Source organism: Oculina patagonica, chromosome 14, assembly GCF_052425735.1.
Source record: "Oculina patagonica isolate OP01 chromosome 14, crgOcupat, whole genome shotgun sequence".
NCBI classification, from domain to species: domain Eukaryota; kingdom Metazoa; phylum Cnidaria; class Anthozoa; order Scleractinia; family Oculinidae; genus Oculina; species Oculina patagonica.
Genome location: NC_135771.1, coordinates 17,974,907 through 18,001,297, shown reverse-complemented (window position 1 = coordinate 18,001,297; position 26,391 = coordinate 17,974,907). Strand labels below are relative to the sequence as shown.

General features: G+C 37.8%; 1 protein-coding gene across 1 annotated transcript in view; it reads left to right on the top strand.

The window, feature by feature from the left end:
- The window catches only part of LOC144638720 (receptor-type tyrosine-protein phosphatase F-like), a 60,970-nt gene that overhangs the window by 8,245 nt on the left and 26,334 nt on the right, over nucleotides 1–26,391 (top strand). Inside the window, exons 2-4 of the mRNA XM_078497946.1 lie at nucleotides 12,478–12,508; nucleotides 16,315–16,498; nucleotides 23,620–23,901. Coding sequence (XP_078354072.1) covers nucleotides 16,417–16,498; nucleotides 23,620–23,901 — 364 coding nt within the window. The 5' untranslated portion in view covers nucleotides 12,478–12,508; nucleotides 16,315–16,416. The remainder of the gene's footprint in view (nucleotides 1–12,477; nucleotides 12,509–16,314; nucleotides 16,499–23,619; nucleotides 23,902–26,391) is intronic.

The window sequence follows — 26,391 nt, the reverse complement described above, 5'->3', positions numbered from 1 at the left end:
ACATTCCGGGATAGTATCTAAAAGAAGCAACAAATGAAAAAGTGGAACTATAGTACTTAATCTATCTGCAGAAGTAGAGGAAAAATTGCCCCATAGACAACTCAATTACTCAACAGTGGAACCTCGATATAACGAAGGGCCAAGGGACTGGCAAAATATGTTCGCTATAACGAGGTCTCGTTATATCGAGGTTCTTTTCCACATATTTTAATATTACTGGGGCGAAGAATATCGTTCGTTATATCGAGGACTTCGCTATATAGAGGATCGTTAAATCGAGGTTCCACTAGTACTGTATTACAACTGAGCGAAGATAGTAGCATATGGCACTGCAGTGCGGTACAGTCACTCTATACTGTCTTGGAGACCCTTGTATGTCCTCTTGCTCATAGACTGTTCCAGGGTATAAGATTGTGGGGAAAACGATCGATTTGGTAAAAAGGGGAGAGGTGAAATAGCGCAATTAGCTGCAATTCGTACGCTTTCCCCAGCATCTAGAAGACAGGGTGCGCTATTAAGAAGAGCATATCAGTATCGTTAGGCTATAGTAGAGTAGTGGAGCTGTAGCCAGTGAAAGTCTGACTGAGTAGCCCGAAGTTGTTTCCACAACACTTTGTATAGTAAGTTCAATCTCATTTCTCAAAGCTGCTTCCTGAGTGCGTTGGCACTAACGGAAGAGGGCGCTTTGTTTTTGTCAAAATATGCACACAAACAACGCACCAAACGCCGGGAACCCTGCTGACATGTTATAGGCGTGAACAGTGACGAACGAATTACTTGTATCATTATAACAGTGCTATTTTAGACTAAGGAAACGATTGGTGAAATTTCTGTTGGAATTTCGTGATAAAACGTCTTCAAGAAGCACATGACGAATTTGAAGTTCTCGTTTCAATACCCACCGTCAAGAGCTTTCTAGAGCAAAAGGGTGTTTTTCTTAGCAGCGAAGAGTTTAATTAGTTCAGGTAAGGAGTTGTTTTGTTTTGGTTCGTGGAGAGCTTAAATCTTACTTACAATTTATGTCTAAGGTGATCAATCAATAGTCAGCGGCGTATTTTTTTCAGTCAGTCAAGAGTTGTGCTATTAAACGCATCAGCCAACAGTCGGTAGCTTTCGCTTGAAGGCATATTTCGACATATTCATTGTATAAAGGCGTTTGTGTTCGAATGAACTAGAATTGACTCGAAACTGTCCGTATACTAATTTTGTAACCTGTCCCGATTTGCATACACTCTTTTTATTTTATAAGAACGTTGAAGCTGATTTTTGTCCCCCAAAATTAAGAAAATCTATGGACTACAATGAAGATTCTCAGGCTCAGCCAAATTTTACGCGTTCTTATAAAAAAGAGTCTATTTTTGCAGTTTAACGTGACCCAGACAGTTCATTGAGTGAGTTAAAGACAGTACGGAGTAATTACCATCAATGCCTCTCAAGTATGCCTTAGTCTTTCTACTCCCAGCTGGTTTGCGTACGTAAAGAAAAAAATTATCAATGAAGAGCTAACTCCCGTCGAGATCTTTTCCGTTTGTATTGCTTTTGTTTTCGTTTTCCCAGTTTTTCGCGCCCAAAACCACAGGTCTCGCCGGTTTCGCATCGGTTTGTGTTTATTGATGTATGCAGTCCACATGTTGTTTGTCGTCGCGGTTTGTTCTTTGTTTATATGGACGGTTAAAATGATTTATAAGCGAGTAAAAATAACATTTATGTCTGAGACAGCCTTGTTAGAAAACCTGCCCGAGGGTTCGTTTGCGGAGTGTCTCTGGCAAGGGCTGTAGCAGCTTAAAATGACATATTCACCAAGTTTCAAGCCTGTACTGACTTTTTATCTCTATTATGGCACCTAGCACTTTAGAAAAACAGTAAATTGTGTATTTCGTTATCACGCAGTAGCGCCTGGTCGCGACTTGATTTACCCCACTTTCAGATAGATGCAGCTGCAGTCGAAAGAGGAAGGCGGAAAAAATACAGTGATTTTACATTTCATAAAGTTAATAGTATTTAGCTTAAACTATCTGAACAGGTACATTTTTAGAAATTTTTTCCGCTTTTAAGTGTTTGCACGAGTAAGTTAACGAAGGCAACTCTAAGTTAGTCATTCGTTTTAAGAAAATGACGGTGGTATATGCATCAATTAAGGCACTACTTCTGAGTAAGGAGTGTTCTGGGTTGACTGTCAGTCCAAGTTCTCGCAACGTGTTTATATTTGCGCGTAAGACAAATAGGCTGATTTTCCAAAGAAAGAGGTCTAAGATTTTGATCATTGTAACTGTATGAAGTCATTAGCATTCTCGCCGGATCTTTCGCGGTCAGTTTGACATCGGATGCTGCTAGCCGGAGTCGTCGATCAGTTTGGTCAGCAAAAAATTCACGGGCACACTAGCAGCCAGGCGCGAAAAAGAAAGGCTGAAACGAGCCGAGGGAGACTTGGTTCCAGTTTAGGTCATTATGCATTTCTATTTCTGAATTGTGACTTTTTTTGCAAGTAATGGCCTGATTTCTTTTGTTGTTGCTTTAATTCCACCGTGTAGAAGAATGTAAATCGTTAAATTAGAACTGGATAAACCATGCTTTAGATCTTCTCGTTGATAGCAGAGAATTTTAATTTCACAATCAAGTGTCAACGGATTACGTTCACTTAAATCGAGCGATTAACCCTTGGCTCTCACTGCTAAAAGTCCTAAAAGTCCGCAAGTTAAAAATGGAAAAAATATTCCCAGGTCTCACTTATCACAAACGACTGACATGATCCCAAGAACAAAATGCAACGAACTGCACCACAAACCTACACACTATATAACTCACTTAAACATTTGTCCAACCTTGTAAAGCATAATAGAGCGGTTTTCACTTGAGTGTCGAAAGTAATTTGCGTTTGCTTTGGTTTTGCATTACTTCGCTCAGTGATTGGCTTAAAAATCTTGCGCCACTTTCTCAGCCAATCAGAACTTAAACCAAAAACAATCGTGACTCGCTCGCGCACGTTTTCCCGCGCTTCGAGCCAGCTACATGTATTTGCTTCGAGTTACGATTGGTTCACTGGATTGTCTGTGTCGTTTGTGATTGGCCAGTGTAATTACTTTGGTTTTGGATGGTTACACGCTAAGGATTCATCCACAGACTTTAACTGAGAGTTACAACTCAAAGTTAAAACCACCCTGAAGAGCATAATAAAAAGTACCATGTGAAAGTACTGCTCAATAGCTTTCATTTGACTGGCAACATACTAGACTCATGGGTTTATTCTGAAGTGAAAGAGGTTAAATCATTGAAAAGTCGTTCACTCAGTGACATAATAAAGTGCCTCTCTTGTAGAGAATGTTCTAGAACCAATAATTCTATTTACAACCTCTCAGCCAGATACTCAGACAGACGCATTCGTTCAGTTAATTTGAAAAACAAAACCCAAAAAAATTTAACTGAACCTAGGAAAGACGGAAAACAGAGCTCAGTTTCAGACGAAACTTGAGAGTGTGGAATGGAACTACAATGCTTCGAAGTACTGACTTATATATGGCGGATTAATTAACCTGATCTTCTTCTGTCGATTTTTTTTTAGAAAACTGAATGGACATATTCACAGTTCTATAATTTGATTAGGTTTGGCTGAGTGCTCTTTTCCTTTATAGACTCGTTGTACTGTTCCAACATTTAACATACAGTTTAACCTATGCAAAAATTAACTAAATCGTAACGAAGAACAGTGCTACATTATGGCCATGTTTGCATGACGGTAAAAGACGAAATCTAAACGTAGTTCAGAATCCATTCTTTGCATTTTCGCTTCTAAATTTATCCTCGGCCACACGGATAGCTAAAGATCATTTCTCTGCTTTGATGCGCCATATAACCTTGTGCGATAAAGAAATTATTCTTGTTATCTTCAGTGTTGATCTTTTTATCGTGCCAGGGCGGCTTGTGACGTATTTACGAAGGTGTCATGCGCAGTTGCGTTCAAAACGTGTAATGAAAAGGCGTATTGAAATGGTCAGTCTGTTTTCTACATACACGGTTAGGGACAAATTCCCTTTGTTGTTTGGCCTTTGTTTTAGATGCAAACCAGCCAAGGTTAATGTGTGCATGTCGTCTTGTATTATTCCAGCGATAATCAGGCTGCAATCGCGTGGCCGAGTAAAGAATTGGTCACAAGGAACTGGGGCGAGACGAGCTGGGTACTCGCTCGAGCTTTCCAAAATAGGCTCTGATCATGGATCAGTATTGTCTAGTCAATCATTTAAACTGTCCCTGTTGTCTTTTTATCGTTCATATCATGCACTTTTAATCCCTTCAACCTGGTCCACTTCAAATCATGGCAAGAACCGAGAAGTTTGTTAATTGGACTTGCAAGGCGGCAAGACGAAACTAGAAGCCAAACAAAAATAACCCAGTAAGCTCTGTCAAGTCAGTCTTCGCTGATAATCCTATTTAAAAGGTGGGATTTACGACGGCTTGGCTAATGGCGTCTCTCTATCGCAGAGATTTAGCTAAGAATCGAGAAATAATCCTATTTCACTGCGTTTCCTTTATAACCTAAGGCATAATCTTGAATGGAACACAGGACAAACCCTGACAGGTATGCTTTGCGGCACTGTAAGCTGTACGACAGTCACTTAACGGATTAAGCAAAGAAAACAGATACGGCTGCATGTGATTGGGGCTTGGGCTTGCTCGAGGACGATGCATTCACGTTTTGATTTTTTAAAAGCATTTATATAATAATACAATCTTCGGTATAATTGGGTAAAAGTGGAGGAAACGACTTATGACACACCGAATACCACAGAAGAGGAAATCAAACGGTTAAGGGAGTTTTCTGGCAATAGCACGTCGAGTCCTACATAAGTCACGTCTGGTTTTCTGAGTAAGTGTGTGTTTTTGTTTGATAATTAAGCAGAGTACTCGAAGATAATCATTTGGCATAACTGGAAAATTTGCAAGGTGTTAATTGGAAGCCGAGCCATGCGACAAAACTATGACCACAATGCCATGTTTTTCTTCGCTTTTTTTATTCATTCTTGATGATTTGCTTTTAAACTTGTTTAGGTTCTGTAAAATATATTCTATCGTTAGCAGACGCGAATATGCCAGCATCTCGGTGGTATGATTTCACTGAACAAACGGCTTCCAGTAAATATAGCAGTCGCGAGTAAGCCAAGCTATGTAAAACCGGGTGCTAAGTGAGAAGCTTAGATCTCGTGTACAAAGTCACGATGTCAACCAAAGCGTTCTCCGCTGCTAAAGGAAACACAGGATGCAGGTTTCACTTCACGTGACCTTTAGATGGGTGTCTGCTTTGGAGAAGTAGTGCTCGTCCAATTCACTGTATGCAATCCTGATGATCTCTTTAGAACACCAAAACTGATCGACATTTTGTAATCCATTTTCATCTATCCAAGGCTACCATTGTCTTCCAGCCTTAAACTGGCGGTTTTTATTTTGGTTTTATTTACGGCATTTACGGGAAGAGTTAAGCCTCATCTTCACAATTGATCAAAGTAAAGGCAAAGAAAACAACCCTCTGAGTTATTCGTAGAAACACGTCAACCGCCATTAATGTCAAAAATATTCTGAAAACAACACGTTAGAACGTCCAACTAATATATTGATAAGATAGTATCCGGAATTCGTTCTCCACATTTCGCCGTTCGAACCGTGTCGCGGGTTTTACCGCAGGTCCTAGACTACGTTGGTGGAAGTCAAGAAAATTAATTACAGGATTTCAATGAATTTTTCTCTTCTTAGCTTGGGTGGCCTTAACTTGAAATGAAATTGTTGGTACGCTTTTATTGCAGCCCACTTACGGTACCCATAGCTATGTTTCCCAAAACTTGCAGAGCTAAGTTTATTTCATCATTGTGGTACATATTTGCAAGGAAGTCAGGATACTTTTTTAGCTGCGGTTTAAACTCCGATCCTGCGACCCAGACTTCTTGACAGTGATTACAAGCCGGGTTCAAGCAAGTCAACATCACGGCACTGTTTGACTTCACAGTCCAAATGCTGCTCTGCTCAAGGTTATCATTCTGCGGATATTCCTGACGTAACCGGGTGTATTGTTTCAGCAAAGGCACCTTGTTGCTAAAAAAAATTGCCGGATTTCAGCACCAAGCTACAAGCCCTGACGCTCTAAAAGGTGTTTATGTTGATCCATGCGCTAGTCTCCAAAGTCTGCCTTAACCTTATATTAAACTGCTCAAAACGCCATATCCTTTCTTGCAACTGCCCATTTCTAGGCCTGTTAACGACAGCACTAAAATCACTCCGTTTTGTGTCCAATCTTTGCAGTTTTGCACCATCGGTAAACAAGGAAGAGCCAAAAAATGACCCTCTTCCTTGCTTTTGCACTGCCATAATTCTTTCGGCAGAAATGTGAAATATTGTAAGAAGACACCCCATTCTTTTTTAAGCCCAGGATTTATGTCGAACATATCAAGGATCTTCATGCTTTGTTTATACAGCGTGGTGCTTTATTTAACGCCCTTTAAGGCCTTTAAGTAACTTACAGCCCTGCTGAAACCTCAAAGGTCTAGCTGCATCTCAGTTTCTGTTAAAAATGACAGCTTATTTTTTGGGGAGAAAATTCATATACATTCGTCAAATTGCGAACTTTCGCCGGAACAAGTGCGGTAACCTATCTTGTCGAACTAGAAGCATGAAACCCTAGATATATAACGCTTCTATTATACTGCCAAATAGAACAATTGGCCATATTCGAGAGTTAACTTTACAAACGCAAAACGTGTTGCTTTTTTGGAGGAAGAATTCAGCGCCATATCTCTTTAGGTTCATACCACAAACGAATAGAATACAAATAGAATGCGACTCCTAATTAAATTATTTTGAAACGATTATGAATAAACACAAAATAATTGATTAGGAAGTTGTAGATCAGCGGTGAATATGTCGCAAAAGAAAATGTCTGTCGGGTTGGCTGGAACCACTTTTAAAATCTTTTAAGTTAATTTGTCTCGAACTTGGCCTTGAATGCTGATAAATCTATTTCAATCTTGTTTTTTATGTAACTAAACTTCCAAAATTGAATGAATGTATCATTTTCAAGACCTGGTGGGGTCTTTTTTGGGTCACCACCATTTAGCTTATTTTAATTCGTATATATCCTGTGACCTAAAATCTGAGGTGCAGTAGCAATCTATTCGTAATAGCTTTAGCTTATTCTATGTACAGATCCGGTCTCTCCTTACCAATGCGGAAAAGTGTTCAAACCAAAAAGAAGAGCGGGACTACTACTACTTAGCATCTACAGTATCCTGTTCCCTACATCACTTCCGCTTTTTCATGTTTCTTACTCAGTTGTTTTCGCGAATCATGTAACCACCTATGTAAGAAAAGCTACTGCCGTTCTTTCTCAATATAAGTTTGTGGATGAAGCCCGAGTGCGACCATTTTCCATGTGAAATATCTTGAGTATTACCGACCTATACAAACTGGTTCTAACTTTAACCCTAGCGTGTGACCATTCATGTGAAAGCTCTCGAAGAGTACTTTAATTTGGCATTATCTGTTTGTGAGTATTTCCCACATGAAACTTTGGATCTTTTAACTTTGGAACACGAACGCAAAGTTTCGAGAAAGTGCAAGTGAAAATTAGTATACTTCTCAGTCACGTTTTATTAATGCAATAACTTGATTATTTTCCACGCCATTCGTGAAATTCTTAAACATCCAATAGGATAGCGTCTTTTTAGGCCAATTTGGCGACGTAGTCAAAGTTTAAAATTCGTCTTAATTCTACAAACAAGACTAAGAAATCGTGAAGACGCCACATTAATAACACAAACAAAATAACATGCACAACACACTTCAATCATTTAATTCTGCTTGTTTAACTAGTTTTCTGTATAAACAACAATAACAAGGATGACCTTGTAAGGGCCAAGGTACTAATGGTCAGAGGAATAATCCAGTTTACAACAGGAAATACTCAAATTAAATCTTCTTTCCTCTGTCTCCGGCTAAATTTTGTTGTTAACCATACACTTTTTAAGTTGGATGCTGTTCAGTTTACAAGTTAAGGCGCGTGTTGACTGCAGGCATTGACCCAACATTGCAAAAAATGGCATCAAGTTTGGTTTCGATTCACTTTGTGGAATTTGTGGAATAAACCCTTTTAGACTCTAGCCAAACCAAGGAGAATAGAAGCCGAATTTGAAAGGAAATACGTAAAAAACACGTAAGCTAAGTGATCTTAAAGTAATCCCCACTTCCTAGTGGACTGTTATTATTTGTTGAGCATTGTTCTAGAAAATTGCTCACTTGGCCCCCGACTTGGCCTTTCTAGGGCTTCGGTTCTGTGATGTTCGCCTGTTTTAGAGCTTCGCAGAAGTAATGCTAGAAATCATTGGCAGTGATTCCTAAAATAAACTGTCCGGAAAAAGAAAAAAAAAACTATTAGAAATATCAATGCAAGCAAAGCCACGAGATGCATTAATGAATATTTTTTTATTTAACATAAGCCTTATATTTACCTTATTTGCCACATGATGTAAGGCAGAACTTAAAATACTACTTCTTTAGTAGTAAACGCCTCTACAATACATCTTACCCGGCTTATTTTACAGGAAATCGCCACTAAAAGTATAGTACTAATTAGAACAGATTTAACCCAAGACCTTTAAAAGGTGTCCTTGCCAGTGCCAAGGGGGATTGTGGGCGTCGTAGCGGAGAGCCAATCATTTTCAAACTTGTCAACAATAGAAAAGTACAATTCACGTGCAATAAAAAGTAAAGCGATTACATGATCGATTTAGATTGTAAATACTACTCGCTCAAAGCAGAGTCTATATGAAAGGAAGGCCAAATCAGAATAGTTTAGCGCTGCTACAAAAGTCTAGAGAAAGTTTCATCATTAACGTGTGGATAAACTGAAGCACATGGTTCTTACAAATCCACAGAATTCGATCACTGAAGCAAAGTGAATAGGTAAGCATCACTTAATCGAGTATAAACGAGTGAAAATTGTCTTTGTAATCAAGGACACGAAAGCTGATTGCTTGTGTGGAAGTTTCAGTGCGTTTACATGATGCACTCCTCTAATGTATCCTAAACTATGTTACATTATAGGATTTTATTGCCGTATGATTTACAAGCATGTTGTAATTGACCTCAAAATGCACAGACGAAACGGATACTGCTATTATAGTTTAAACTGCGGTTGGATCATTTATTTACTTCGCTTGAAAATCGTGCAGCGATTCGTGTGTACTTAAACTGGTTTTATTTCACCGACTTTTTACACCCTTTTCCTTATTGCTAGTCAAATCAAGAGTTTTATCCCACAGAGTAATAGAAGGCGGTTTAAGGGAGGGTCCGCATTTTGCCTTTTCAATTCACTCAAGTCATACAGTACGTTATGATTATTCAGATTGTCATTAAAAAGTTTGGCACCTTCCTTAACTGCACCAAGCTAGCTTATTGGCACAGATCACTCAGCAAGCAACACATTTACCTAAGTTTTAACATCATGTATATAAGTACGTTTCGTGCAAAATCTTTTGTGATAAGAGCGACGGTTAAAATTTCCATTTTTATTAGATCGCATATAAGTTTTAGAAAACACAGCAACGCGATGCTTCTATTGTGTTTTGAGACAACAAGACTGCATATAAATGAGACGATCGTGAACAAGATTCCAAGAGCATCTAGCTACAGTACTGTTCCAGATTGCTTTCTCGGGAAGCTATTACCATTTTCGAATGCAAGGATCGACGCGAGTTTTCTTCTATGCGTACAGGAACTGCGTTTCTGTAAAGTGATTCGTTAATAAATGGATGCCATAGGGATTGTAAACTTTGATTGTTCCACATCAAAAACAAGCTTTTGTCTTTCACAGCGTTGTTTGCTTTACCCCTTTGTTCGTCCTCTATGGAGCTGGGTTATCTATTTTTCGTCCATATGGAACATTTATTTGCTGGATTTTTATTATTTCCTGTGCATTGTTTCTTCCTTTTCCGTGCACGAGGCTTTGTGGGACAAAAGAGAATAGATCTTGTGGTTAAGAATGAGACGAAAATTGACTTTTCAATAAAGTCGATCAAGGAGTGCTTTGGCAAAACGACTTGGGATTAAAAGTGCTTACTAATTGTCTCCCGCAAATGGCATTCCGCATGTCATTTTAACTGAATTAAGAATAGCAATAACTGCTGGAATTCATACAATTGCTGTATTGCTTGATTGACTGAATACTAATCATAAAGCAACCAGTTTACTGAGGGGCGTTTCACTTCTATACTCCTCAAATAAGCTGGTGAGAAGACAAAAAATGGCTCATATCGTTACACAACTCACCGGCCAAATACTAACAAATGCAAGAATCTTTCACACGGGAAATTTCTAGTCCAAGAATCTTAGAGTCTTCTTCGCCGGAATTCGGGTCAGTGGTGAGTTGGGCAAATATAAGAAATTCCGTCTATGACGACTGTATGCTTTTGTGTTCGGAGTTTATCGCGTCATAGAAAGTTACGTATGTTTTTTCCTGTTGATTTTTACCCAACTCACACGGTGTTTTCGGCTTTTTAATTATTACTTTAGCCATTTGACCTAGAAGGCTGTTCTTTCTACTGTGCAATCAACGCCCTCTCCTTATACACCGTTTTTAAAGCGGACACCCGTCCGACAGCCACACGTGGGGCCTAAAGGACCTGGAAAGTTTTCACTGGCGGCGTCCCCTTCCATTTGTCCAAGATGGACAGTTCCGGCCCCAGCGAGCATGTCACGAAGGTGTCCACTTTCGGAAGAGAGAGCTAACTGTAATCTTCCAGTGAATTCTCTAACTGTTCAAGCTTTAAAAGGCGCTGATAATACAAGGGCTGGCTTTAAAAGTGCATCTTCCAAAAGCAACAGTCACGAAGGTGTCCGCTTTCGGTAGGGAGAGCTGACTGTAATCCTCTAGTGAATTCTCTAATCAAGCTTTGAAAGGCGCTCATAATATAAGTGCTGGCTTTAAAAGTGCATCTTCCAAAAGCAACAGTTATTAATTAAGGAAAGCTCTAATATCGACTCGAAATCAGCATGTTTGTTGTTTTAGTCTTAAATTCAGTAAAGTGCGACGTGAAAAGTCTAGCGGCATCAAAGTTTGACCCTCAGCTGTCCACAGCTTCGAAAACACAGGAAATGTAAACATCGATTATGAATGTTTGGATCACTGAAGAACGTACTTCCTGTGTATAAGGTCGCCTTAGTATTGACAGTTCTGACGCATAGAGGCCAAAGGAGTTAAACCCTCTCGGTAATTCCTTGTTTTTTCTGGCATTAACTCAAGCTCTTTGAGTAAGCACGTATTCAGTCGAGGGTATTCTTAGTTCCCAATGATTATTACATATAGACAAGAGTCTGGTGAAGGACTTATGAAGATACAAAGTGCGTATGTTTTCAATGAGCTATCTGAGAGAGTCTTCAACTATGTTGATTTTGTTAATGCATGCACGAAAGGAGAAAACGTAACTCGTTATAATAACAAACGACTGAAGAATTGACCGGATAAAAAAACACTTGTCAAAAGCTGGAAGCTAGCCCAATATGCCACTTATAGCCAAGTTATGCTCCGTGGAAACAAGAAATAAAATCGTGTGATGTACATAAAAGAGTTTAAAGAAGTATTTTGAGGAGTTAGTATGTGCCCGCCATCCGAGTTGACCAAGTAGCCATAAATCTCAAACCGGTGCTATATATAACTAATATTAAAAGTACGTCTTGAAACTTTGCACGAAAGCTAGCTGTTATCTTCTGCGCTCATCAAGAACATGCGAACAAAAGATCTCGGGGTAAAAGGCTTAGTATTTTACATTTTAACAAATAAGATTGTGATAACGCTCCATATATGAAGATTACAGATCCTCAGGCATTTTTTATCTCTAAAGCTTTGATTTTTCGATTTCACTACCAAACATTCCGCATGGTGCCGGAAATAAGAGAAGAACTGTAAAATTTAAGCATTTGCATATGGGTACGACGTGCTCAGTGGCCAAAATCAAACTGTCCCAATGAATGGAATCTCAGTCCCTTCCTTATCGAATTTAAAAGCAATTCCACCGATAACTAACTTTATTATGCCGGGAATATTTTCCATCGCTACGCTATCGACGTGGCGTCCCTTGGCGGGCAAACATAGTGAAAAACAATAAATATCATCAATCCAAATACAAAACACGAACTTTAAACACTAAAATGTATTCTGGAATATAGAGACTCGAAAAAATCCGTTGGACTTCGAATTTAGCAATTGAAAGAAAAAAGGGAAACCACTGCTAAGTTGAAAACGTATTTGACTCAATTTCAAAACTAAAAGCTCGAAGTTTACATTTTATATTTGGATTAATTAGATTATTTTTTGAAACTGTTGTCTGCAACAGAGCGCCATGTAAGCTTAAGTTAAACAATGTAATATATATTGATCAGTTTAAATTTGACTTATAAAACAAAAACTTACAGAGTGTAATACATTTCATTTTAATTTTGCAGGTTAATCGTGAAGGCTTTGAATCCTAAAAAGGTAGGTTGAAAGTAATCGAAATACTTCTTAAAGAATTGTAATATATTTTAATAGAATCTTTTAAGATCGACCATAAAAATCGCCGATTATACTGGTAGGAATCGAATGGTAGTACAGTGCCGAGAATCTATCGCTACATATTTCAAAACAGTAACGGACAGTAGACTTGGGTCGCAAATATGCAGTTACACGAGCAACGTATCAAAATCATTGCAAAACTAGAAAGAATTTCTCTGATTTAAGAGGCTTGTTCATGGAAAAACGCATGCGTGGTCGAGAACGAGAATTTGGGCAAAAAAATTCCAGTTGCTTAAGAGGACCTTCGTTATCGAACTCAATCTTGCAAACTATACGTTCCTCTATGGCTTGCACTGATCTATTTTATCAAGTACCAATGCCGCAATGGCTGTCCTAAGAAAACTACCAACTGAAAGAAAAAACCTTCCGATTTTAGGATTGTCTCAGGGCAGTGTGACAGATGATGTGCTAGTCCGTGCATCATGTAAACGAACTGAATCATCTCCAAATCCAATCAGCTTTTGTACACCTTATTTACGTGAAATTTTGGCGAAAATTTATTTTTATAGCGAATTTAGCTAAATTAAACTGTCGCCGAATACGGGTTTTCATAAAAATGTTGGAAAAGTAAGTGACTTCTGTTCCAAAATTTACGAAAAATCGCTAAATTAAAGTGCCACTAAATACGGATTTTTCAAAATCGCTTACTGATTAACGTGTCGCTTGATTACAAAGAAAATTTTACTCGTTTACTCGATTAAGTGATGCCAATCTAGTCACTTTTCTTTTGTGATCGAATTATGTGGTTTTGTATAACCATGTGCTAGTCATTTGCCCAGAGACTCAAGCCGGAATGTCTACTCCAACCCGTTTTGTTCGCTGAAAGACGGCTACTGCCTGCAGGTCATTAATGTTAAACGGCTCCCATTGCGAACGCGTGGGTCGAATTTTACGCACGCCTAGACGAATGTTTTGTCTATATCAAGCTGAGTATGTATCAAATTCCAGATTTGCCTCAATATCATGGTTTTGTAATTTGAGCTTTCATTTGTTTTGTGCGGGGTTCTCATTAGTACACAGACGCCCTTTCTACGAGACTAACCACGGATAACATTTCAGCGAATAGAGATTTTCTTTAAAATGATGCTTTGATAACCCTTCAATCGCTTAACCTCCTAGACGCTTTCGACATGACTCGAGGTAAATTCGCAAACTAATTCCGCTTCAGTTATTTTTGTCAATTTGCCATGATCCTCTTTTACACAGTGGAGTCGCGAAAAAAAGTTTTATTTTCGGGCATTTCAGCTGCAAAGCCCCAGAGAAGTATTTCTCTACAAAACCGTAGGTGATGTAAAAGCAAAAGGGGAATGATTTTTCAACTGTTAACGACGTCATAGGGTTGCAGATTTTGTTTGATTTGGTCTTACATAAAGTATGGCTGGCTCTGAGAAGACATGTTCTGTTAAGTGAAATATAGGCTAATAAATACTAATTCGAGCTTTTGCCTGTAGCGACAGCGTTGTTAGTAATGAGGTCCCGAACCCTGCCAGGGTAAATTCCGACAAGCGACATGGCCCAAAAAGTAGCGACGAGCACATGAAGTGAAATTGCGACAAACACTAATCTTTCTCGCCAAATTCCGACAAGTAACAAAAAGGCCTAGAACGGCAGATGAAACTGCGACACCAAGCATTTTGAAATTCAGACAAGCGACTCCGGGAACCCCCTGCTGTAGGGCCGCGTTGTCAGTAACGTGGTCTAGTTACAACCTTAAATGCCGAACGTTCACTTCATGAGCGAACTATGAATGGCGTAGTAGCTTTTTCAATCTTTTAAGTCGTCAAAGAAAAGGCACTGGATTTAGCAAAATGCGATCATATACCGCTTCAACAATCAAAATTGGTACGGATTTTGAAAGATTTGGACTTAATTAGGTGCGCTAAAGATGTTAGAGGTCATGTCTGCAAATTAGGGTGTGGAAAATTGTATCAGTTTTTGTCTGAAATAGCCTTAAAGGTGTTTAAAAACCAGGTGGCACGCCTCCAATAAAAATTCTGAAAGGAAAAGGTGTGAGCCTTATTTCTGGAACAAAAATCTCAGTAAACTTGTGACAGTTATAAAGTCTATTTTATAAATGCTGCTGTCCAACAGAACGAAACCTCGCGGTAAACGTGGTATTGTTTTAGCTGATCATTTTTCAGTTTCAATATCAAGATGATATTGGCACACACAACAAAAGTATTTTTTTTGGCTGCGGTCGGCCGCAGTGTAGCTAGAACGTGCCGAAAATATTCTCCATTGAATTGGAATGAAAAAGTTCACGCAGGCAGTCTAAGAAATTCTTGGAATGGAAGTACTACAAGGTTCCACTATTTCGTATACTCCTCTAACTTAATTGTTTTACGAGAGTGAATTGACTGTTTTTCTTCCGACTTTCTTGTGACACATGATCTGCTCAATAGCCGTAATTAGCGTAAACCGTGATTTGTCAATTAAACCATGTATCCGTGAAATCACGACCATGGAGTTTTAAGTTTTCCGTGTAGTGCGAGTTTGTGGCTGTGATTTAAGCGAAAGACCATTGTCCTTTCTGTTAAGTAATCTATAGTGTCTTTTTTTAAAATTCGGTCTTGTCACAAGCTAAAGCAGCTTATCCAAAAGGTGGAAATCTTTCCGTCAGGCTTTCACAGCCAAGTATTATCAGTTCTTCCTTTAAAAAATGTTTTGTTCTAGACGCCATTTTTCTGATGTGTCTTTCCTTTCGGTGACATTTTCTGCTCAATTCCAAAAAAAAAAACCGGATTTCTTGTTCAGTTACTGAAATCAAAAATCGAATTTCGAATTACGTCTTCTATTTCAGATCTTAAACTCGAATTCTTTTTTTCGTTTGTCCAGGAAAATAGCACGTTGGTTTCGGGCACATGAAATCTTGCAATCATCACCTCTCCGTTCAAGTGTGTTTTTCGAGCCCACGGTTGAACTATGTAAATTATTATAGAACTGATCAAAAGGGTTTCCCCTATAAATGAATGACGAATACTACGAAAAACGGCACTAAAGTCTCAAAAATATATAAAAGAAAAAAAAAGGTTAATCCAAACTTCGCTGATGAAAACGGCCGGGTGAAAAACTTGTACAGAAGACTGGGGAGAGTGGCTGTTTCGCGGGCTTGTTTATCAGTTTATATTTTCGTTCGCGCGTTATTCACGCGACATAATTAACTTGTTTCCCACGATCTAAAAGACCAAAGATAATACCATGTTAGGGTCTGGAACGCTTGAAATGTGAAAACTTTAAGTTACTGTACACAATTCTCTTATAATTCACAAGGGGTGACCCCCTCCAAGATTACCACAGGCTAAATATGACTTTTTCCTTCAACTTGACAAACAATATTTTGATTAATTTACGCCAGAAAGTCATTTGGGATTGATAATTGTTTATATTACAAAATCAAACACAATACTAGATCTAATCCACGAGAATTTCTGGTATGCCATTGTTGTGAACGAGTTTGACTTTGTATTTGCTTTTCGATGCAGTTGGCTTTTGTCACTCAGGAGTTCCGGTTCACTGGTTTTGGTCACGTGGCCATCAAACTTCATTGAGCTCGATCACTCAGCCCGATCTGTCATGAAAATTTCAAACAACGCCGTAGGAAAACGAGCAATTGTCTCGCAAGAAAGCTGTCTGCTTTAGATCGCTCCAATAATTTAACGCAAGCTTCGCTGCTTCTACGGCGATGGATTTTGAAAACCAATTGTAGTTTCTTTGATTTTCTTTCGAAGATCGTGGTATTAAACCGGTGAGGCTGCCGTTCGAGGGACGCTGAAATCAACAAGCGACACATTGAAAGCTACAACGTTGTTGATATCAGGAGTGAAATCGACATGGAATTATTTTGCCGAAGATGTGCAGCGTTTCTTCTCTTGTTATGGACATTTTACAGTATGGTTTTTGCCCAACAGCAAGGTAAGCAGCGTTAAAGATGTTTACATATAAAAGCTATATCTCGGCCGTATGACTTCCGTTTTCCTCACGTTAGCTTCCTATAAAGACGGCTGGTAAATAGTATAATGGTTTCTAGCTCACTTAGATGAATGAAAACTCCAACATTAACATACAAATGTGTCATAAAGTTGGTAGAAATTGAATTTACAGTTCAATTGGGTCTTTGGTCAGTTTTGCCCTTGGGGAATCTTGTAAAGAATGACTCGAACATTTAACCGATTTCGCAAAACATGGCCTTGCTGAGATGATAATTTTGTAAACAATACTTGACTACTCGAACGCAAATAGTACGCCTATATATTCGGCCGTTTGATTTTAAAGCCATTTGTTACTTCGATAAAGGATGTTTGACGAATGAAATCATCGAAATAGGAGTTGAGTTGTAGAACGCATTCGATGAAATGTAAGCTTCTTACTCCCACGTTGCTACGTGAGCGGTTGAAATCAAAAATTTATTTCTCGAAGCAATCTGAAATTAACTTAATTGTTATTGTTGTGTTTGTGGGAACGGTAACTGATTTTGTTCATTTTTCGATTAGGAAAATTTTGGTGTGGCCCCGAAACGGTGGTCTTATTAAAACGACTACCAGCGTAACTTTAAACTACGTTTGAAAGGCTAAACTGTTTAATGAATGATGCGAATTTCAAATGGAAAACTGCATTGGACTGTCGAACGCGCGAAATGTTAAGCGATTTTCGCTTTGAAAAATTTCTTGACAAACAAAAGCGTTTCTAGGCACAATTCAATGTAATTGCGACATATCGAAGGAGCAAAGGTTGATTTTCAGCCAACAGATGTAGAACATGAATTCATGGTGAGATTGCATGAAAGGTAATATTGCGTGATGTCGGGATTGTGCCTTCGGGTGTCGATGTCTACCACGTTCTTAATTCATGATCAAGTCTTCTAGGGTATTATTCTAGAACGGATGATCCAATACTCGCCAAATTTAGCAGCCCATCTATTCGATCGAACCCTCGAATATTGGCTACAGTAGTAACTTTGATAGCTTTCGGCTCGCCTTGAAAACGATATTTTGGTTGAGAACAATAGCTCAGCGGTCGACCATAGCTTGATTGCCTTTTGCACCGAATTTTTTTTGACGAAAACATCAGCGAAAGTGTTGCTCTTAATAGGTGACCGGAAAAGAGCATGAAGAAACACAAAGCGAAACAAAATCGCTACTAGTTAGCACGTCAAATTGAGACACACTCGTAAATTCAATTTTTAAATTAATATTATTGTAAAAAATTCTCGCACGCTGCTAGCCTTATTGACATGAATCCCCTAGGGCTATCAAACGGGACTTGAAGAATTGTTTGAAAGGTCAATGTAAGATTTCGTATCGAATTTTCAATAAATTTTGTCAACAGCCCGGCTGGATGTGACTACAGAATATCAAGGGCTCTTTGGTTAGGACGGCAGATTTACAGAATTAGATACCCTTTGCCGAAGCGGGGCGTTTTAAAAGGGATAAGTTTTCTGCACTGGGGCTGTCGAACATTCGATCTGTGGTATAAAATTTCAGAATATCCACACGTTCGTTTGAATGTGTTTTATATTAGCGCGAGCACATTTCAGTGCTTTTTAAGATCATCATTAAAATGGCCTTCAGATTAGTCGGCAGATAACGCTTCTGAATTTAGCTACGGTCAACGAATTTTTAGCATGCTAAAGATAAAAGGAATGCATCAAGTTGTCTATGCTTTCAACACTCTTACGACATTAAACAATGCCCAGTTCGTAAAGTGAGTAACTATTAAACTTTTCTTATGCATTTGGAACACTATATTTTTAACAGTGACGTGCAAACTGCATAATGTTTTTGTAGTGGATTAATAAAAAACAAATAAAGGTTCGGTTCTGTCTTTGAGCAAGGATTTTAAATCGACAATTATCTCTCCTTGCGGTTTGGACACAAAAGCACCGGCATTTGCTATTTTCTATGAATCTGAGCTGTTTCGCCGTCGTTATTAAGAAATATGGAGGCTTTTTGTGAATTAACCGCTCGATAACCGCATTATGAGTTCATGACTATAAGCATATCTTTTGTTGTCTAGAACAATTCTAATTCAATTAAAACCTCCGGTACGCCTTTGGAGGGGTGGGTGGGGTTCATTGAACCCTCTTCCATCTTGTGGGTTGGCTGTTCCGGGTTGAACGAAAAAAAAAAGTGGCTAAAAAAACTTTTGATAAATGATTTCCTGTGGTTGAAATGTTACTGTTTTAAACCATTACATTTTATAGGTGCCAATGATGTACCTCTGTATATGCTTCATTATGAATGTACATGTTAGCCCTAACAATTAAAAGTCCCTTAAACTTACGGTCGTGTAGCAGCACTCACAATGTCTCAAATGAATGTCTCGCTACCCTTCGAGAGAACAATAGAACAAACAACAGGAACAATGTCCCTGGCCCAAAAAAACAACTACAGCAAATACTACATTAGAGGACACAAGCTTACGAGAGCTGCTCATGGTACACCACTGCTTATTACAAGCACTTAGGCATAGGCTTGGTCTAGCTACTGTAAAGCAAGGTTCAGGCTATAATTTAACTCTTAAAAAAATCCCGATTAGAATTAAGTGGCGAACGGGGGTTGTGTCTTTTTTGGTAACATAACTGCCATCCCCCCCCCCCCCCCCTCTCCACTTCATCTTTACTTTTTATTTTTAATCCAAATATCCGGCAGCTAGATAATTCTAAATCCTCCAGCCTAGATTATTTTGATTCACTTTTACTAAAACAAACATAACATAACATCTGTTACTTCCATTTCAAACTGTATGTACTTGATATACATTACTCAGCAAGGAAATCTTATATGAGCTGGTGAGAGCCCAGCATCATTCATAGACAATGAGGAACTTGTTAGAATCATATAATCTATAGATCTATCACCAGGATTTATGTTATGACATCATACAGGGGGCATTCAGCCAAAGGGGTGACCCTGGCAAAAGCGAAACGACTTTGATTTCTACCTTAAATTTAAACACATTTATACTACACTTGAGTTTATGTACCAAACAAACGGCAGGGAACTCAAATCTTTTTATCTCAAAAGTCTACGGAAGTCGACCTTTAAAAGAAAATATTTATGGATTGTTTGTGGTTTCCTTGAAAAATGATCTGTTAAATTTGTCTTTTTGGATCTGTTCCCATTGTGAGCTGTATTACAGTAGCTGCTCTGTCAATCATTGAAGGTGTTAAAACCTTTCAACAAAGGCTTATACAAAGAACCATTTCTCCATCTATGAGTTTTAAAGCCATAGTGCAAGTTAGTTGTATTTGCGGGTTTCTCCCTGAGACCAATCCTCAGACATTCTTTGAATGTTCACATAACCCAAATCCTGAACTTTGAGATAACTTTTGTTGATAAGTTTGTTTTATCAGCCCAGAAAAACAACTGCTCTCTCAAGATTAAGCAATTCACTATTTTTCATTTCATCATTAAATCCAGTTCTCATCTGTCATCTATCTTTAGACCTTTATTCCTCATTATATCATATGTCTTTTGATCCTCCCTACTTGCAAAAAGTAATTGATTGAAACTACACAGAATAATGCATACACATTCCAGTTTAATTAATGATTCTTACAATAACATTAATTTTTCACATCTTCAAGATTTACAACTTGGTTTTTGCTATCTTTTTATGTCAGGGTGTAATTAAAATAATTAAAATTTCCCAGTCAGACTGTCTGGCTCTTTGTGCCATATGCCTATCTATTTGTAACTTTAATATTAATTTATTTTTAAGATGACATCAGACAAGTCCGTGAGTCACTGTTTATTTGATGTAAAACACTAATTTTTATACTAATTTCCAAATGCAAGTTTTTAAAATGAAGTAAATTTATTACAAATAATTCTTCTCTGACAAACATGTAATTTAGCCAAAATTATATGCTAAATTCAGTAAAGTCAAAGAAATCAAAGCATTCAATTTCTTATGCTGATAGTAATTAAAACTAGCTTTAAGCAAAATGTTTTTGTTTAGTTTGTTATATTCAGTCTGACTTTTAGCATGGGTTTGAAAGGCGACCATCCTAGGGAAAGAATCTGTAAAATTTAAAAATAATACTGTAGATCAGGATTTTTCTTCCAATTTATCCATGGACATTCCTTCCTCACCAAAACTTGTACACAGTACATAAAGTGTACAATTGTCTACATATAGTTGTTAACTTGTTAGAAGAAAAATTCTTTGATTACTGGTAAATTTTAAGGTTTTTTATCACTTATGGGCAAGAATTTTACGTCTGATTTCTGACTAGCTTTAAAATATGCAAATGCCATATATTTTTTTCTCCAATCTGTTGATTTTTTTTTATTATACATAATAAGGATGTCAGTCCATTGTAGACATAACTGCCTACATGAACACACATACTTTTGTACAGTGTATTGCAAGTTCCTCATTGATGGAAATGGGTGACCACTGTTCATCTTAAACAAATTTAATTCAAAGATCTTTCTCACTTATTTTCCAGTTATGACCATTATAATTGCATGTTGAAATTTCAAGTTTGTATATAAACACAGTGTACATTAATTTTAATCTCGACCTTGCTTGGATCATCCATTTATCAACTATGGCTAAAACCTTAATTTTTCATGGAGAAGGTCAGACCCCCATCAATGTTGGGTGGGGTGAGGAAAGAGGGGTTATAAGTGTTTTACCCAAGAACACAACATGTCTGATAACAATAGTCTAGTTTAACCCTTCACCTCTTTGATTCAAGTAAGCCACATGCACTATAGGACCACCACTGACTCACAGCGAGATCTTCTTAATATTAAAGCAATCAGTTCTATTTTTGGCTGTTTGAATAACTGCATAAGTCTGTATTAAGGCATACTACATGTACATTTCATGACAAGTTTAAAACGCTAGCCACATGCATTGTACTGAGTACATGTCCAGTACAAAAGTACAAACAAAAAGTGAATTGTGTGATGCTAAATTCCATTTAATTCCTGATGATTACCAAACAATTGTGCAGTGGCAAAGTCAAGTGAAATATACCAGATACAAAGTGTGTCATGTACATTTACATGTACGTGACATACACATGTACACACATGCAAAGTCACATGGTAACCTCAGATATATCCTTTCCCTCAGACGATATATCCTTTCAGGCAGTCAGTGCAGGCAGTATATTGATTTTTCCTCTCTCTCCTTCTTTATTATCATGAATACGTAATATTACTACTACTTACCTACCCTCCCCTTGTGTGAGCCTCATTCTGCGGAGTTACTTGTAGCCTGTAGGGTGGGTTTTCCCCTTCAGTTTTATTATTAGTACTTTTTACTTGAGATACGAACGTTCTGTCCGTTAGTACCAATCATTTTGTTTTGTTGAGATTCAATTCTCAGCTGCTTTCGAAATGTTTACTCAGAGGTGTTTAAAATTTGCCTCGTTTAATGTCGAGGGCTTGCGCACAAGATGGAAGACCCCAGTTTTACTAGTGAAATATCAAAATATATTTTGTTACGCTTGTTGAAACTTGGTTACCAACCGTGAGCAAGTCAATTTCGATGGCTATATTAGCTTCTCATTATATCGAGAGAACCCAAGGCTAAACGTGCCTCTGGTGGGATAACTCTTCTGATAAAAGAGCACCTATATCAAGGTGTTAAGATTTACAATGCGGATGAAAATTTTTATGGTGGAAGTTAAATCGGAGTTTCTTTGGGCTCTCCGACGATATCTTTGTCTGTTCTGTGTATCTTCCTCCTACCGTCTTCCACTCAGTTATTAGGTAAAAAAATGACCGCCTTGATTGTTTTACAACACTCCAAATCAGCTTTTAGGTCTTTAAAATTACAGAATAATCAGCTTTTAGGTCTTTAAAATTTAACGCATCCTGGATACGAAGATTCTCAAACTCACTTTTCGAAGTAATAGTTGGCGGATAGTTTTTTAAAATAATTAACCATTCATCTGCGTTCACCGCGTCTTTGTTTGTTGGGCTGATTGTTGCCGCAAATCATTTACCATTTCCCATACTCCTTGGGGTTATTTGATAAATTGGCTTTCTAGTAAGGCTTCCTTATTCATTTATTGAATTTTCTTTTTCAGACGACCACTCTCATTTTCTCATCTCAGAGGTGTCTTCTTAGATCGCCTCTTCAAAAATAACAGTTTTAAATTTTTAATTATAAGGCACTTTTTATATATATCTTAGCTATGTGCGATGAAAATATCTTGAATCTAAGCGCCCACTTTATTTGTGATATTTTAAACTGTTATAATGAATCACTAAAAGAACTTGAGGAGAATTTTTCCCTCACGACCAAGAGTTAGTTGTTAGCTTGTTAATGTTAATGTTTAGTTATTAAGTGTATTCTGTTGTAGTCCTGTGGAACTGAAATCTTCAAGTTGAAGATAAAGTCAATAAAGCTCATGGTAAAGTGGATCATGAGATATTGGGAAACAATTTTCAAATGCAACCAAACTTTGACCCCTTCAATCACTTGTCACATCTACAGTGTAATTTTATGAAAGGTCTATATTCCATTCAATGACTGGAAATTTTTTGCAAATATAATATTATGGTGTTTATTTTTCAAACATACCAACTGGCCAATAACAGTACCTCATTCCAACATTCCGTTAAATTCTGACATTCAAACATTGTGTAACCCATAAATTTTATTTTACAGTATGCATGTGTGTGATGTAATGTCTGGCCACTGGTAAACTGACCCCTGGGTGGAGAGAAGTACCTGTCATGAAATTTCCCAAGAACAAATAAGAAGACAATGACCAGATTCTTGAGTCTGTAATTGTACTAGTTATAACAAACTTGGTGTGGGCTACATGTAGTTAACAACTGAAAGACCCAGTAATTTCCCTGCATAGAACTTTTGAAATAAACTTATGTTTTTGAGACTAAACTGCACATGAGGTTTTCTTATATTGTGTGTAACCACCTCAAGATTAAAGTTAGTTGTTTGTATGTTGATTGAGTCTTTAGGATATCTAGTTGCTGCACTGTAGCTGGCAAACAGATCAATAATATTATTGTTGTCATTAAAAAACATTTTTTTAATTTTTGTTGCAGCCCCAACAGCCACCCTGACAGCTCCCAATGGAGCTCTTGACAGAAGCTACATTCACTTAATATGCAAAGTCACAGGGACACCAAAGCCAAGTATCACATGGTATAGGAATGGTGTAGTTCTCACCGCTAGGGCCAGGGCACAGAAATTCACCCTCCCTGATGGTGAACTGCTGCGTTTAGGCCGCATTTTGAAATCACGCCATGAGGGTGATTACAATTGCAAGGCTTCTAATGCAGTTGGCTCAGCTACCTCTCAAACAACGTCGCTAACAATCTACAGAGGTTAGTGAGTGTTCATGTACAATACTGCCCAACAGCAAGTTGATGCCTTTTTCTTTCGTTTTTTATTTTTATTTTCATTGTCCATTATCTACAATATTCTGCACAATGGATTGGAGGGTATCAAAGGGTTCATACGTGATGCACGATAAGGGCAAAAATTAGATCATGACGTGACAATTGCTAGAAGCAAAACTTGATTCACAAATTTTTGAAATCTGTTGTTTGAAGTATATGTGACATGCAAATTTCATTAAGAGTTTTTGCATGAAACAGGATCACAACCCCCCCCCCCTCCCCCCCATCCCCTTTGCTACCCTCATAATGGCGTAGCCATAGCAACATTCCGTACAATTGTGTGGCACTTTTAATAACAAGCTAATTCTAACCCAAGCAAAACAATTAACAGTGCTTTTCACAGCTGTATTTTGTTTTCCTTGGGTACAGCACTTGATTCAGATACCATCACAATTTTAGTTACGTAATTTCGCTTTGCCGCGTGTGTAGCAACGTTGCAACATGTGAATAACGAGCTAAGTGTTGCGCGCAAATGTTGTGTGGGGCATGTTGCAATGTGGCAACGCGATTGTGTGTCCGCTATCCAGGCTTAGAAGAACGAAAGTGTTCGTTAATTAGGCAGTTTTACCAGACTGATGATACGCTTTATGCTAAGCTACATTTACAGCAAGCTTAAATACTCTTTAGTCAGCTTTGCGCGCCATGTGTACGTATAAAAGACCGTAAAGTACATGAACTTAGTAACATCTGAAGAACTCACCTTTTTTGACGAATTTGTAATCAGTAAAACTGGATAAATTGTCCTTTCCCATCTTCATTGTTCCTTATATCTCTCGAAGTCGTACTTTTGTAAATTTTATACTTTCTAAAATGGCAGAAAATTACAACAAAAAGCCCTCCACTGAACGCAACCATTTTCTTGATCAGCGGTCATGGTACGTGGTATAATAGTCATAATGTATAGCGCTTTTTTCCTGTCCGCACATCAAAACGTCCGTTTTCAGATACGTTGAAGATAACAAATGAACTATCAATCAAACAGACCACCACGAAGTTTTTAAAACTCTTGTTAATCAGCTTGGAAAGAAATTAATTGAAACTGCCCTAAAGCGCATCTAAAATTAATAGCATTCCCAAATTTGAGGGTGGTTCGATGTTATCTCGCATGGAGTCGAAACTGCGAGCGTTCTTCGACCTTTACATATGTTCGTGTATTCCTCTGCTAGAAGCCCAGCTCCATAAAATTTTGTCAACATTGTTATCATGCTATGCCATTGTCTTCAAATTCATCATTTATTGTAATGCATTTTGTTTGTTCACGACTGTGATTTTCGAATTTTCTTTTTGACCAAAATACTTCACATCATTTGTGGGTAATCCCTTATTGCTACATTTATCAGATCTACACAGATTAAAATTCCTGTGAATGCTTTTTGTTGGGAATAATTTGTTTATTGTTCTACGGTCTTTTGTTATTTACAAATTGATGAATACCAGCAAACATTTTCAGAAATGTTTTAATCTATGGATATCATGCACTATGAAATCAGGATCTATATACTTTAATCTTCTTATGATTTGTTATCTAAAGCTCTTTTTTCATTTCCTTTTTAGAAGTGCTCACTGGAAATTGTTTACTTTCAAAAAAACCTCTGATTTTACACTGTGCAACTTTTAAATAACAAGAACGCATCAAGTGTATTTTGCTTGCTCCCTACGTGTTGTCAATATTCTGCAAACATTTGCTTTACGCTCAATTGTACCATTGTCTTCCTTCTGTGAAGTGTGTTCGACCCCTTTTGTTAAAGGTTATTTTTATTTAAAAGAAAAGTAAGCAAAGGACACTGGTTTTCATTACACGTTGGATTAATTGTTTACCAATGAGACACCATTATTTATCACCACACCTAGGTTAAAACAAACAAAAAGTCACGCACATTGCTAAAGACATAACATCTAACTTCTCTTCAAATATCAGTATCTAATCAAGCAAAAACTTCATGAGAATTTAGGAGACCATGAGCTATAGACTGTCTTAGCGTCTTACCAAATTATCTCACATTAAAAGAAATGTATCGCATTTGCAATGGGGAATTAATATTTAATCTTAGAACTATAATACGAGGGTTAAGCAAATCTCTCTGCACCCTTGTCTATGCTTGTGCGAATTAGCATAAAGATGCACTCGAGACATCTCTTTGTTTTGCGTATTACTCGCAGACAGAACTCCCAAGAAGAGCAAGCTAAGTGATTCGAGAACTGTCCAATAGTTTATTTTACCCACAGGGCGAAACAATATGTAGTACAATATGAAGGGCAAAGTGCCAGAAGAAGTTTTCATTTTATAGGTTCACGTAAAATGTCGTCAAAATCACGTTTACTCGGTAAAGAAAGTCCACAAGTCCCAATCATTTCTGGTTCAAAACAAGTCTGTTTCATTGGATTTTAGTAAGACAGTGATATTAAATCAGGTCT